This window comes from Gorilla gorilla, chromosome 16, assembly GCF_029281585.2.
Source record: "Gorilla gorilla gorilla isolate KB3781 chromosome 16, NHGRI_mGorGor1-v2.1_pri, whole genome shotgun sequence".
Taxonomy (NCBI): Eukaryota; Metazoa; Chordata; class Mammalia; order Primates; family Hominidae; genus Gorilla; species Gorilla gorilla.
Window position 1 is genome coordinate 33625478 of NC_073240.2, and position 15810 is coordinate 33641287.

The 15810-nt window shown below is 40.8% G+C and overlaps 1 protein-coding gene across 8 annotated transcripts in view; it reads right to left on the bottom strand.

Moving 5' to 3' along the window:
* Window positions 1–15810, bottom strand: part of FMN1 (formin 1) — a 423460-nt gene that overhangs the window by 23770 nt on the left and 383880 nt on the right. For 6 of the 8 annotated variants that reach the window (XM_031002405.3, XM_055363225.2, XM_031002406.3 and 3 more), the window contains 2 exons: window positions 7713–7764; window positions 2249–2398 (listed from right to left, as the gene is read on the bottom strand). In XM_031002405.3, the coding sequence (XP_030858265.3) occupies window positions 2249–2398; window positions 7713–7764 (202 nt within the window). Of the gene's footprint in view, window positions 1–2248; window positions 2399–7712; window positions 7765–14039; window positions 14543–15810 lie in introns of those variants that run through there. The other 2 variants (XM_055363226.2, XM_063698934.1) reach the window with 1 other exon arrangement.

The following is a 15810-nucleotide window of genomic DNA, read 5'->3' on the forward strand; positions in this document are numbered from 1 at the left end:
TAATATCAAATATCCAGATGTCAAAACAAAGCAATTATAGTGTTCCTCATTTAATAGAAAAATTCCAGTTAATTTGCTTATTTTACCATAATGAATGTGCGATTCTAACAGGAAAGAAGCTAAAATCTTTAGCAGACAGAGAACACTTTAACAAAGTTCTCACTTTAGGATTTTAAGAAAACCCTGGATATTAAGCAGTTTGTTTAAATGGTTGAGGAGTAATATACATAATGTGCTAATATTTCTTAACACACAGATTTTCCTAACCATGCTGCTGCCTCCAGAAATATCTTATTAGCCATCATCAACTTTCAGAGGTGTTGTTTTAGGGTAGAAACCTTGGTGATCCATCCTCACAGAGCATGGCTGGAATGAAGGGTCCCCTGAAACTGCGAAATGAGAAGAACCGAAAAGGGTCTTGTGAGGTCATGACCCTGTAAAGGGGTTGGTTTACAGAGTGTGAAGCAGGCAATTCAACAGCTGCACCCAGGAAGCAATGCCACAAACGCCCGTGGCTGGGAATCAGAGATACTGTCATTTTGAAGGACTTCTGGATACCATCTCTATGACAGACTCACAATTTCTTGGATCTAACTTCTATGATACAGAACACTCTTTAATTTGGAATACAGTTATTTCAACAGAAGATCATTAACATATAAAGCAATTAATTGCCTTCTCTGTTGGTCTTTTGTTTGTTTTAGACCATTTTTAGGGCCCCAAGGACAAATATACTAATGACTGTGCTCAAAATCTGAGGTGTAAAAATTCTTAAGCAAAAGCTGTACATTCCAGGCCCACTGCTGGATGTCCCAGCCTCAAGGTGTATAGACCTGGAGGGCAGACTGGCCAGCTCCTATGCTGTTTTAAGAATAGTATTTTCGTATGAGAATTGATTCCACAGAAACTTATTTTAGCTTACTTTAAAGGGCTAAATAAGTGATGGCAGGGCAAGAGCTATGGGTTGGGTGCCAAGATTTTTAGGATTTTTTTTTCATGTTATTATCAACGACCTATTTTCTCAACAATGGTACTTTTCTCTGCTTCAGTTTTATCTATATAATGGATATATTCAGTTTAATTCCCATGTTCCCAAAGAAGTAATGATGGGAAGATGTGTTGATAAACGTTTTTAAAGCTCTTTAACTTCCTTGGAAAGAAAGAAGGCCTTTCTCTTTTTTTAGCTCCCTGAGAAAATACTTAGAGACTAATACTAGGTCAAAAATCTCACAATTTTGCTCCTCTTACTAGTGTTTTAAGGTGAAATATATTAGGGTAGGTTGTGATGTGTCTAGAAATATATTATGTATATATCTTTTATTTGATTACAAAGTGAAGAATAAAAATACTGAATTATGGAATGTCAGGCCTCAAAGGTTAGTAAAAGGTAGATGCTATAATGAAATATATCATTTTCCTTACGCTGAGGAATTTTTTGTCTCCTTCCACTCAGTTTTGAATGCCATTCTTATACATCTGTTCCACAGGAGTAGTAGTAAGACCTGTTTGAAATTTAAATCCATGACACCCCTTCCATAACAGTGGCAACCCAATCACAAAAATGATCAGGCAGAAATGCTTTTTTCTGATAAATAGGGGCAAATTCAATCTCTCTAAGGAAAACGAACACACACACACACACACACACACACACACACACACACCGTCTATATTCAGAGTTGAGGTTTTTCTTCTACCCCCAGCTAATAAAATCGGGGGCTGCAACAAGGCTGAGCGGCACGCAGTTTGATGTCCGCAGCAGGATACAGGGAGTCAGAAGTGGCGCTGTAAATCCAATGCGGGGCTTCCACGCTGTGTGAAGTGTGGCCTGAGTCACACAGATTTTCCTTTGATGCAAGTTCAGTATATTAATGGGAAAAGCATTCACTTTTATTTGTCTATACTGTCTGCGACAGCAAGGCTGCCTCATTTAGCCTGGGTCAACATGAAAATACACAGAGAAGCAATCTGTTGCAAATTAGCACAACCCTCCTTTCATTTACTAGCTAGTAATTGGAAGGGGTTAAGAAAGTGTAACTTATCAGATCATGTGAGCATATCTGCCTGTGTGGACAGCAAGCTCTCCCCGAATTTCCCTACGATCCCTGAGGCAACAAGTCCTTCCTCGATGACCACTTCATCCGAAAGAAAACATCGACACGTGTGAAATAGACACACTTTGATAAGTTTAAGAGTGCAGTTTCCTAGGCTCCTGAAGGAGGCATTAAAATCTTTTTTTGAACCTTACCTTTCTTTAGATATGTTTTTACTCTCCCGTTTCCAAATTGTCTTGAAGTCACTGCAGAACTCATACCACACCATAAACACGTAGCTGGGTGTGATCTCCTTCTCACCAGACTTTGGCTTCATCCCAAAATATCCTACTGTTGTTTCAAAACTGCAACAGGTAGGGGGGAAAATGGAATGAGGTAGAGGGTGAGAAATTGCCAACACTAAAATCCATTAGAGGGGGGATGCTGGGGGCAGTGTCTCGTGTGTTTATTTTGTAACACAGAAGCTGGGGGCTCATAGTTACTGAAGTTTATTGTAAGCCTCAGAAAATCTATTTGCTCAAACTGATTTGCCAAAAAAATGGAACTTGATTGGGATGCTCCTGGGCACATCTTATCTGTATAAAATCAGCACGTATAATTTCTGGGGGTGTGTAGGTAAAACGTCTCGAGTTTGTTCTTCATCTCAAATCCCCGTCTCTTCCCTGCTCTTCATTTTATGTTTAGTGATTACATGCAAGGCGGATGACACACTGACTTGCAGCATTAGCAGTGGTCAGTTCGATAGCTCATTGGGAATAATTAATCTGTCAACTGTTTCACAAAAAAGCAAGAAAATCCATTCTATCCTTATTCTGGCATATACTGGCTTTGTAATCTTGGGTCAATCACTCAGCATCTTTGACTCTCAATTTTCTCAAGGGTAAAATAAGAGATGTAGATGATATGATCTTCAGGAGGGCTACCTTTTAAAGCTTAATATGATACAAGAATACAAACCACTGATGTACAAAAACAGATACAGTTGTAGGCATAGCAAGTTTTCAATGAAAAACCATTTCTGATCTTGGAAAAATGATCTCCAGTCTGGTCAGTAAAGAATCCCAATTTTCCAGAGTGGATTCCCAGATATCAGTAAGACCTATCCCAGCAAGGCTCACTGCACACCAGACTACCTGGGCCTCCCAAGCAGCCCTTCTTGGAGGCACTAGCTTTGCAGCAATTTACAGCTTTGAACTCAATCTTTCCCCTTCACCCCCACCTACCCCAAGCCTCACAAGCTCATTTGCCATGAGCAAGAACACTTAAATAAATGACCCCCTTTTCTAGGGTGTTGGAAACTAATCAAAGCAGGAATGGCTGGCCAGGTTTATTACTCAATGCTCTATCATCTGTTCAGACACAGTGGTTTTTTTTTGTGTGTGTGGCCATCCTGAATACTGATTTTCTAATGGAACTCTATTCAATGGCGATTGTAAAACTCTGAAGCTCCGTTACTATTATGGAGCATACTTTCATCTCATTCTCGGTTATTGGGCAATATGTATCTCATAAGATTTTATCACATTTCACAGATGAACTGTTAATTGATTCCATGGCTACGATTAGGCGAGATCCAAGCTGGAGTTGCAGCTCTGAGTCCCATAAATTCTTTGTGCTTCTGTAAAGAATAAATCTGTTTTTAATGCAAATTAAAACTACTGGTCAGGGAATTTTGGCTCCCAGTTATTAAAAGACTGGAAGTGTGTAAGCGGAGAAAGGCAATAACTGCAGTAATCTCTTACGGGACTCTATTATAATTCCAAACATACATAATGTCGAGAAAAACCGGGAAGGGAAGAATGTGGCAATGTCCACTCTTGCCCCAGACATAACCCTTATTTCCATGGCAGTCCAAACACTGGTAAAACCAAATGTACACTCTATAGCATGTAACTTCATTTCACTCAAATGAAAATTATTTTGACTATAGCATGGGAATACATTAAGTAGAGAGTTATATAACCTATAGGAACAGGCCATTCATTTCCTATAAAGTCACAGGACTTCAGAATGGGAAGGAATTTACACGATGACTTGCCCAAATTATCATTTTACAGATGACAAAACAGAGACCTGGAAAGACTGTGTGGCATTATTCCCTGGTAGGGTTGGGCCTGGAATTCAGGTCCCCTGATTTTCTGTGAAATGCTCTGTCTGCTTTATCTTTCTGTTGCTCATGCTCAATAATACAGGCATTTAAGAGACAAAATAGTCGTTCTCCCCCACCCTTTTCTACTTTAGACACAGGTGTCCTCCTCTGTATCACACATAACATGCATTACCCCAGGGAGGGCATGTGATTATTTTTTCTCTTTCTTATGCTTACCTTCTATACAGATACATATTTATTTGAGCATTCATGGGGAAGGGAAAGTCTTTCATTTCTAGTATTTAGAGGAACAACTTATCTTCTGATTTTCCAGCAAAATATAGTGAAGTCCAGTTATTGTGCTTCATGGAACACCTGACACCTCTGGCATCACCTGGAGTCTAGATTGTGAGATCAACATATTGCAAATCCTGGTGCAGTTTCAGAGAATGTCAAGAGTGATTTGGTGGTTGTTGCACAGCCTGAGAAAAACACATCATCCTCCTGTGGGCCTCGATTTTCCCAACTCTAAACTGAAGCTAACCATTGCCATCCTTGCCTCTCTCCCTGGGGATTTGTGAGGTACTGCTTGCTTACTCTCCCTTAAAGGGGAAGAAACACTAAAAAAAATACTAAATTTCAGCCTTTTTTTTCTTATGTGTTTTGGAAACTAAGAAAGCAAGTGAACCTCTTCAGAAGAGCCAAAGTACACAGACTCCCAGAGGATGGCCTGGCTTTGGCACTCAGCAGCTTAGACAAAGATAAAGTCACTTCAACAATGTGCCTTATTTGGCCGGGCACAGTGGCTCATGCCTGTAATCCTAGCACTTTGGGAGGCCGAGGTGGGCGCATCACGAGGTCAGGAGATCGAGACCATCCTGGCTAACATGTTGAAACCCCATCTCTACTAAAAAAAAAAAAAAAAAATTAGCCAGGCGTGGTGGTAGGCACCTGCAGGCCCAGCCACTCAGGAAGCTGAGGCAGGCGAATGGCGTGAACCTGGGAGGCAGAGCTTGCAGTGAGCCCAGATTGCGCCACTGCAATCCAGCCTGGGCGACAGAATGAGACTCCGTCTCAAAAAAAAAAAAAAAAAAAAAAAACAAAACCAGTGTGCCTTATTTGATTTCATTGTTATTCCACTGTTTAAGAAAATGCTAAAAGCTAGAATATGAACCTGCAATGGTTTGATAAGGCCTAGACTGTTGTCTTTCCTAGACAAAACTCCATTTTAAATTCAGTTTTGATTCAGAGGCTGACCACTGAAAATCTTTTGCAATTTGGACAAGAAAATTGTTGATATTTAACAACCAGGAGAATTTTCTCTAATATACAGGAAACAAAGGTCAATCATGCGATTTGAAATTTCTATTTGTTAGCAGATAGCTCTAAAATGGCTCTCAAATTTTAAAAGATTGATTTCTAATCCTATGTTTGGTTTTATATAACTTTTTCATTTCATGCAAACGAGTCCCTGACCCCTTTTCTCTCTGCTATAATTCCCTGTCTGATTTGTATCTTTTTAATTCAGCCAAACATTTTTAAAGTACAGACAATGATTACATCAAAGAGCCTCTAGCGAAGTGAACTGTTTTAGTTTTACAGTCCTGAGATCCAGAGCGGAACACATCCACTTATTGTCTTACATGCATGCCTTCAGAAACTGCTTAGGAAAAGCAAATATTCCTTAGCCTCAGAGTAAATTGTTTCTCTTGAGAATAAAACATAAGAATTCACTAATCTCACACAAATATTGCAACACTGACCACTACCTCCTTAAAGAGTATAACCAAACAACTGTGGTTTCTACATTAAAGATGGGATCTAACATATTTCATGTATGACATGAAAGCTAGACTACCTTCACCACAAAGCCACGGAAAATGCTGACAACCAGAATTTATGACTCCCCTCTGCAGAGCTAATGCACGGCAGCGGCTTCGGCCCCTCCACAGTGGGCCCCCTTTTCCTTCAGCAAGAATCCTGAAAAAGTATTAGAAATTTGACATCCGCCCCAGAAGCTGAATTTCTGTTTGGCCTGACACCAACGTGCCCTTGTTGATAATCTCTTCTCTATGTGCTGGATGTTTCTATAACGCAGACGTGCTAGTTTTATGCATTGTGAAGGGAAGCTTAATATAGGAATAAGGTCAATAGAGAGATACAAACTCCTAAAAACATAACCATGGAATTATCTCAGTTTTGAATGATTATTATGATAGGATGATAAGCACGATTTGAGAATATGTCTGTACTTAGCAAAGTGCAAGACTTGCCTTCACCTTGCTTTCACCAGCATTTTAATCTTATTGGTAATTACAGTGGGAAGCAGGGCAAGATGTTGGCACCTGTGAAAGCAGGGCAGATGGCACCGTCTATGGGATTTCAAAAGTCTCGGAAATTGTGGCTAGACAGGAGGAAAATGGTTAATTTCTACAATCTGTTTATTTGCATTTAAATTCCTAACTGGGTAACTGTTCCTCTCACACATTTGTTAAGCTCATTTGTCCTTATATGCTGTCTCCTACCTCTACCTGTCATCTAATTTACCAGCAGTTTTAGAACTCGTACCAGCAAAATGTATCTCAAATTTCAGCCCTAAATATGAGAATACCTCTGTCTATTGCCACTCACTCTTCTATGAGGGAGGGAGAGCCACACTGACTAACCTGGCCAACTAACAAAAAGGAAAAAGCCCTAAGGGATGAGAACTGCTGATGATTAGGTTCCACTGGGTGGAGTGAATGGTTCCCATGTGGTATCTACTGAGAGAGTGAGCAAGCAAGAAGATGCCTGAAGTGGGTGACATGAAGCTGAACAGAAGATCTCTGAGGTGTTCCCCAACTTCTGGGGGGAATTGTCCATATGCTGTATGGGCATATGGACAGCCCCTTCTCCCCACCTGAACATATGGACAGCCCCTTCTCCCTACCTGCCCCTTGTTTATAATATCCTCCTCTAGAAGCTGAGGAAAGACATAATAAGTCTCTTAGGTGTCTGCAATAATTAGTTTGATCTAGTTGTAATGCCAGGAAGGATCAAACTGTCCCTGACTTCCATGAAGCAGTTCAGGAGCAGAGCAATGCAGGACAGGCAAACAGGCAGAATAGTGTCATGACACGCATGTGAGGCAGGTGAGTCACTTCTGGATGATTCCTCACTTCCTGAGGAAAAATATTCGTAAGTCCTGCTACAGGGCTTTCACTCCAGCTTCCAAGTGAAGCTTATTGCTTATGGATGCATAGTCTTAACACATGGGCCGAAAGTAGGGCTAGTCAAACCTTATGCTACAGGAAAGAAGTCAGTCACACAAGGACAAATACTGGATGACCCCAACTGCATCAGGTAGCTAAAGTAGTCGAAGTCACAGAGACAGAAAGTAGAATGGTGGTTGCCTAGGGACAGGGGAGTGGGGAATGGGGAATTTGTGTTTAAAGGGTACAAAGTTTCAGTTGGGGAAGTAAAAATGTTTTGGAGATAGAACTGCATAGCAAAATGAATGCACTTCATAATAATAATACAAAAGAATAGCTAGTCAAAGAAAGAACTGGGGCCAAATCAGAGCTGCTTACCTTTTCTGTGCATTCTCCAAGTGACTTTCTTCCATCTTATGCTCTTTTTTGGCTGTAAAAGATAAATCATGATTAAAAATTTTTTCTTCTGTTGTCTCCTTTGCGTAATCTTACAGCTTCAATTACACCCATTCATTACCACAGGAGGTCTGAATTCAGGGGTGGGTAGCCTCTAGCACATGTCCTGGCAATAACACTCAATTTGCTTTATTTGCTACCACTGCTTTTTTTCTAGGGTACATGTTCTAGGGTACATGTGCACAACGTGCAGGTTTGTTACATATGTATACATGTGCCATGTTGGTTTGCTGCACCCATCAATTCGTCATTTACATTAGGTATTTCTAACACTATCCCTCCCCCAGCCCCCCACCCCCCAACAGGCCCCAGTGTGTGATGTTCCCCACCCTGTGTCCATCTGTTCTCACTGTTCAACTCCCACCTATGAGTGAGAACATGCAGTGTTTGGTTTTCTGTCCTTGTGATAGTTTGCTGAGAATGATAGTTTCTGGCTTCATCCGTGTCCCTGCAAAGGACATGAACTTACCCTTTTTTATGACTGCATAGTATTCCATGGTGTATATGTGCCACATTTTCTTAATCCAGTCTATCATTGATGGACATTTGGCTTGGTTCCAAGTCTTTGCTATTGTGAATAGTGCCACAATAAATATACATGTGCATATATCTTCATAGTAGCATGATTTATAATCCTTTGGGTATATATCCAGTAATGGGATCACTGGGTCAAATGGTATTTCTAGTTCTAGATCCTTGAGGAATCACCACACTGTCTTCCACAATGGTTGAACTAATTTACACTCCCAACAGTGTAAAAGCGTTCCTATTTCTCCACACCTTCTCCAGCATCTGTTGTTTCCTGACTTTTTAGTGATCGCCATTCTAACTGGAGTGAGATGGTATCTCATTGTGGTTTTGATTTGCATTTCTCTGATGACCAGTGATGATGAGCATTTTTTCATGTGTCTGTTGGCTGCATAGATGTCTTCTTTTGAGAAGTGTCTGTTCATATCCTTTGCCCACTTTTCGATGGGGTTGTTTTTTTCTTGTAAATTTGTTTTTCTTTGTGGATTCTGGATATTAGCCCTTTGTCAGATGGATAGATTGCAAAAACTTTCTCCCATTCTGTAGGTTGCCTGTTCACTCTGATGACAGTTTCTTCTGCTGTGCAGAAGCTCTTTAGTTTAATTAGATCCCATTTATCTATTTTGGCTTTTTTTGCCATTGCTTTTTGGTGTTTTAGTCATGAAGTCTTGATAACAGATATAGCTAATAGTGGCCAAATAATTTATTGTTTCCTCCGGGACACTTTTGAGAGTAATGTTAATAATTACACCTGGGCAAAGACATAAATTAGGGAAGTCCTGGGTAGATCAGGACATGTGGTCCCTCTTGCACGTCTCATCATGTTCCCCCTTACTCTAAACATTATAAATCCAGTAGCATTTGCAGCAGTGCTGCTCAGAGTCATGGGAATCTTGTGCATACTGCCTCCACACCCACAGGCCCTTTTGGCAGTCTAGGGAAGCCCATGGACTCTTGTCAGAATAATGTTTTCATAAGGTTACTAAGAAAATCAGTGATACTAAGATACAATTCTGAATCCACAGGTCAAGAACCTATGTTCTTTCTATAGGATTATCAAGAGGTTTCATTTTGGGGTGGTTCTTTTATATATCCTTCTCTACAATCAGAAGATTCATATTATATATGAAACTACCACTCTTACACTTTAAAATATCCAGAAAAATAGGAAAGTTGTAACATAAGCTACAACATAAGTTGTTATGTTATTATGTAACATAAGTTATTATGTAACATAAGCCTTCAGATTCCTTTTAGGGCTACAATGATGTAAAATGAATGAAAAAAAGTAAGTCTCATATCTAGGATCTATGCTGTGATACTTCATGAAAGATAAGGGATTTTGAAACATCACCCTTTTATTAAACCTGGCCCTACCACTTACTATCTGTGTGACTCTGGGCAAGTTAGTTAAGACCAAATGCTTAGTTATTGCCTCATCTGTCCCATGAGAACAGCCATAGTGACCATTATCATACAGCTGCTGTAAAGATTTAATGAGATAATACATGCAGAGTGCTTAGCGCATAATGTGTGCTCAATATAGGCCATGGCAGGTATTAATACTACATTACCATAATCTTCCTCATTGATTTTAAAATGTAAACTTTATCAAGTGGCTCCCCTGCTCAAAACCTTCCAATGGCTTGTCTTGCCATCAGCCTTGACATAGTATCTACAGTCTTCAAAATGCTCTAGAAGGCCCTGCACTTAAGTCTGCTTCCTGGCTGTTTGGTGGCATTACCTCCTCTTTCCCACACCCCTTCCTTTCCAGCTTCGCTGGCAGCTGCCTCTGGCTTGAGCGCACTGAGCGTGCACCTTGGAGGATCTTTGCACTTGCTGTTCCTCCTCTCTGGAACACCCTGACCACAGTCTGCACGATGGGCTCCCTCACTGCATTGAGGTCTCAGCAGAAGTATCTCCTTCTCCAGCTTCTGTAAATAAAAGACCATCCCTTGCCACTCATCATCTTCCTACTACCCCTCCACACACACACCCTCCACCACCCCTACCTTCCTTCCATAGCCTTCCCACAGCCTCTATCTACCTAACAGACTATTCCTTTCCTCATTTGTTTATCATGCAACAACTGAACGTAAGCTCAGGGAGGGCAGCAGCTTCACCTGGCTTGCTTTCTGCTGTAGCCTTAATTGTAGAAAAGTGGCTATATGTTAAAGCAATCATTTTAGCTTAAAAATGCATATATTGGATAAAGCTTGCTTAAAAAGAGATATACTGGCTGTCCTGAAAAAACTTTATATTTAGAATATGAACATAAGCTAAAGAAGATTCAGAGGCTAATGTTGTATACCATTATCTCTAAATGTAGTATATTTCAACTAGTAAAACTTATTTTGTTTTATATTAAAATGATTCAGCTTTCATAAGTTCATCATTTTAGGCAGACGGAAGCCATGGCCAGGGCCATCTTTTGCTGTCTGATGTCCCCTCATACTCTTGGCAGGAATTTCTGTGAATTAGTCTGGTACTTAGCCAATCAGATACTGAGAAATGACCTGTGTCTCTCCTAGGTTATCAAGTTCCCCAAAATGTGAAACAAACTAGTGATCTGTTCTTCTCCAGTGATTTTAAGTTATGTGCATAGCCAAACAGGAGGAAAAATTCCTCTGAGGCCTGAGTGATCTTCTTGGACCAGCTCTGCTCTCTCAGCAGATGGTTTCTAACTGGCTACTTCCAAGCTGTGTGTGCTAAGCAGAGTGTGGCCAAGCCATAACTGTATATGAATTTAGTGACAAGAAATACCCTATTCAAACTGAATTGAGCATCAGGTAAGATTTTGCAATACCTCTGTGAATATGGTGATTTGGAGAAACAGAGTCCAAATGTAAAAAGAGGTATTATTAAGAGCCAACGCACACTGCAGAAACTCTGAGGGTTTAGGGAAAAGGGCCTTCAGGAAAATGAGAAGAAATTAGAGATCTAAATGTTCCCTAATTTTGCCCACGTACAGATACAAAAGGCATCTACCCTTGTGGTGTGACTTGGAAGCTCTAACAGCATAAAATATTTCTCCTACTTCAATGTGTAAAATTTTAAACCAGGCCATTACACATTTTAAGTCTTCAAGATGCTCTAAGCAAAACACAAATACATGACCTGGAAGAACCATGTTTAAAGATTGGAGTCACAAACTCAAATTCTAATACCATCAACAAACAAGGTCACTGTGGGCCAAGTGTAAGAATCCCGGTGTTCCAACGTTCTAGTTCTAGTTTTTCAATACGGGAACTATATATCATACAATTGCTCCACAAGAACAATTCTGAAGTTCATAGTTCCATAGCCTACCAAGTGAAGCAGAAATGGCTTTCTATTCCATGGCTATGGGCCTAAGGAATGCAAATCAAAACTCATGATAACTAACTGCCAAGCTTTAACCCTAGCTGTGTCACCTGAGTGTCATGAGCCAATCATAGTGTCCTGTGTTTCAGTCTCCTGCTCTGTCAAATGGAGATGATGATACCTACCTCCCACATAGTTGCAGCCAGTCTTTGCAGTTAGGTCTTTGACAGTTCAACGTCATGCCATGGCTGCTGGGGGTTCAAGCTTCCAATGGGTTGGCTGTTTTGCCAGAGTTAAATGAAGTGTAGCATAGAGGAAAGAGCTTGGGTTTTGCACCAGGTGGACCTGGGTTTAATTTCTGCTCTGATACTTATTAACTGGGTGATCGTCAGAAAATCACTTAACTCCACTGAGCCTTATCCGTAAAATGGGAATAGTAAGATCTACCTTGCAAAGTGCTTGTGACTATGAGATATACTGAACGTGTGAGATTAATCTAGTGACTGACATATGATGGGAATTCCAGAATGGCAGCCATTTATTGTCGATTGGCTAGAAGCAAATGCTAGTAGTCACTATTCTAGCTTTCTGACTTTGGCATGGTTATCACAAAATTTCACACAACATGCTTTCTTTAGAATGTTCATAACTGCTTTCAGTAGACAAGAATTTTGGTTGTTATCATTTTATGCTCAAAACTTGAGTGTTTTTTTTTTTTCATTTCACTCACTGAGCTGATGTCCTTAGCATGGCCTGTAAAAGGCTTTTCTACAAAAGGGTGGTTCCCTATGTCTGACCTAAAGTCATTTTATTTGCTGTTTCAGCTCATTTTGTTTTATTTCATCCTCAGGAGAAAGAGAAAAACTTATTTATAATTTAACAAATAACTGGGAGTCATGGGGGTGGATGCGAGTGGAGAGGTACTTAATGATTACTCTCACCTGTTTTTTCCCCTTAATGACCATTGAGTTCTGTAATCTTTGACCTGATTAACTGGATCACTTCCCCAATACCAAATAAAAGATAATGATACAGGAGTCTTTTTTTGAGAGGTTAAGTTTTCTGAGAGCTAAGATTCCTTCCTCAACCTCTAGGCTCTATATGGTGACCTGTAACAGGTTCCCCTCATTGCACAGTAAATTCAATTCTCTTTGTTGCCACCAAAACTGTCATTTTAGAAGGCAAAGTGAACTATGCCCCTTTTCTGCTTAATGTTCTCACTGGTTCCCCCTCTGAAGACAAAGTGCATTTGCAGTTCACAGTGAGCCCCTCATACCTGCCTCCTGTCATCCCCATACTATCATCCCCAGAGCTCCTGCTGCGTGGGACTCATGGCTGTTCTCTGGACTCAACTTGCTGCATGGTGTCTTTATTTTTGGGCACTTTGCTCCTTCTGTTTCTAATGCTTTCTCTTCCTTGCCCTTCTCCCTTCTCCTACCCTTCTGTTTGAATGTCTTCTCTTTCTTTGAAAACCAAGCTTGAAAATCTCCTCTGAGAGGCCCTCCCATGCCTCTCCCCCATAATGTGGTGAGCCGTTCTTTCTGTGGAGATCCAAACACACTATCTCCCCACAATTCCTTATCACAGCACACAGAATGCTATGTCAAGATCACTGGCTTGCAGCTGGCTTTTCCCACTGGACTCTGTGCTCCTTTCAGAGTTGCAACCAAAATCTGTTTTCAGAGTTTTTCTCTCAACTATTACCTAGCAGGCACTCACGTAATTATTATTATTATTTTTTTCTTTTGAGACAGGGTCTTGTTCCGTCACCCAGGCTGGAGTGCCGTGATGCAATCTCAGCTCACTGCAACCTCCATCTCCCAGCTTCAAGTGATTCTCCAGCCTCAGCCTCCCAAGTAGCTGGGATTATAGGCATGCACCATGGCTGGCTAATTTTTGTATCTTTAGTAGAGACAGGGTTTCACCATGTTGGCCAGGCTGGTCTCAAACTCCTGACCTCAAGTTATCCATCTGCCTCAGCCTCCCAAAGTGCTAGGATTACAGGCGTGAGCCACCGTGCCCAGCCCTGTGTACTTATTTGACAGATGGAAAAGTATACAACAGAAGAACCCATGTTAGCAGAACACAGTCCCTACTCATTAAGTGCCTGTTTTTTGGCACAGAAATTTCTAATCTTCCATCTTTTGTTTGCAACAAAATAGTAAAGAGTAGAGTGGAACTGAAAAGCGAGAGAATACTATGCCCATCCTATGTCCTGCTTTTAGACTGACACATTAACACAGGCACAAACAGTACTAACACTATAGGGAGGCACAAATAGCATTAACCCTCCAGTTTCGTCTGTATCAGATTGAGGCTTTAAAATATACTATTTTCTACAGTTAACTTTGAAAAAGAGAAAGCTTTTATAAATAAAATGGTATTTCCATAAAATATTCAGACTAAGAACATTCACCATTTAAATGTACCCAAATATCCGAAGTTTTTATTCTCGAGAGGGTGGCATTCATACAATGAGAGTGGCTGAAGGAGGAGGCCACTCTTCAAAGAAAGTGGGGCTTTTATGCCAAACGCAATTAAGTCCTATTTATGGATGCCCATCTGGGAGGCAGTAAATTGTGAAATAAGGGGAAGGGATAAGGGTTGGAATATCTTCCTAGTATTCTTTACACAGTCTATTACGCTTTAATATACCATGGTTTATGGACCTGACATGGTTGGTATAAACCAACAGGACGCACAGTTAAGAAGTTGTTTTTATTACAGCTCTACAAATAGGGGAGCCGGGTGATGCTAACGAGGAAACAAAGGGACTGCGCTCTGCTTCACGTGGGATCCGTCTGATGTGAGTGTGGCAATCGTTTTCCATTTCTTAGAAAATCCCTGTTGTGCACTTTCCAGGAGAAACAAATGCTTTACACCAACAGAGGCACAGCACGCTGACATCGGAAAGGGATGGCCTTTTAACATTTGAGAGAAGAAAACAACAGATATTTGGAACCAGTGAGTGATGCAGAGTTCTTACCCTTACATTTTTCCTTCTGGTATGCTTGCCCATGGAGGACGATATCCTCACTGGTCTTCCTAAGTTATTAGTTTTCCTGGTTGTGGTGAAATTAGAAGAATGATCATTTCTAGTCTGTCAGAGCAAGTGTCTAAGCTGGATGGTAAAGCTGAAGAGCAGAGGGCCACCTGTGAGATTTTCCGTGTAAAGTGTTATGAGGTTGTATAAAGACATGCTGTCAAGGTTCCTAGTGTAGGGTGTAGGATTTCCAGGTCACTTGCCTAAGGCTAAAGTGGACTAGGAAACTAGGCTTTTGGTGAAAGTACCAAGTAAAGGACATTGTGTCACTACACTCTGAAGAGGTCTTCAGAGTCATAAAATTAAAAAAAAAAATCCAGTTAAAAGGAGTCTTCAAATGGTCATCTAGTCTACCTCCCAGGCTGATGTGCTATCCTGGATCCTCTTATTTCCAGTCAGACTTTGCAGATCTTGTCTTTTTCATCATTTTATTTGCTTTTTTTTTTTTTTTTGAGACGGAGTCTCGCTCTGTCACTCAGGCTGGAGTGCAGTGGTGCGATCTAGGCTCACTGCAACCTCCGCTTCCTGGGTTCAAGCCATTCTCCTGCCTCAGCCTTCTGAGTAGCTGGGATTACAGGCACATGCCACCATGCCTGGCTAATTTTTGTAGTTTCGCCATGTTGGCCAGGCTGGTCTGAAACTCCTGACCTCAAGCGATCCACCCACCTCAGCCTCTCAAAAGTGCTGGGATTACAGGCATGAGCCACCATGCCCAGCCTTTTTCACCATTTTAATCTGCCATTTCTAGTTGCCCCTTAAATGAATTGGAGTATTTTATGGACACTAAACAAACAAACAAACAAACAAACAAAACCACGAAATGGTATCGCCTAACTTGGGCACCTGGGGCTGTTCTCAATGAGGGTCCTTCATCTGAACTGCAGAACACAGAAAAGGATTTGAGAAGCTGTTTTCTCAGTTTCCCCATATACACATCACCGGGAACATTCTAAATGTCTAGGACAATGCCAACTCATTACACACAATGGCAGAGATAGGGCAGTACGACTTAATTCCCTTACACATAGTTGAAAATGAGAGTCCTGAGGCAATCAAACTTACAAGTGACTTATAATATTAAGTCATTTACACTTTTATACAGGCTGAGTACTCCTTATCTGAAATGCCTGAGGCCAGAATTGTTTC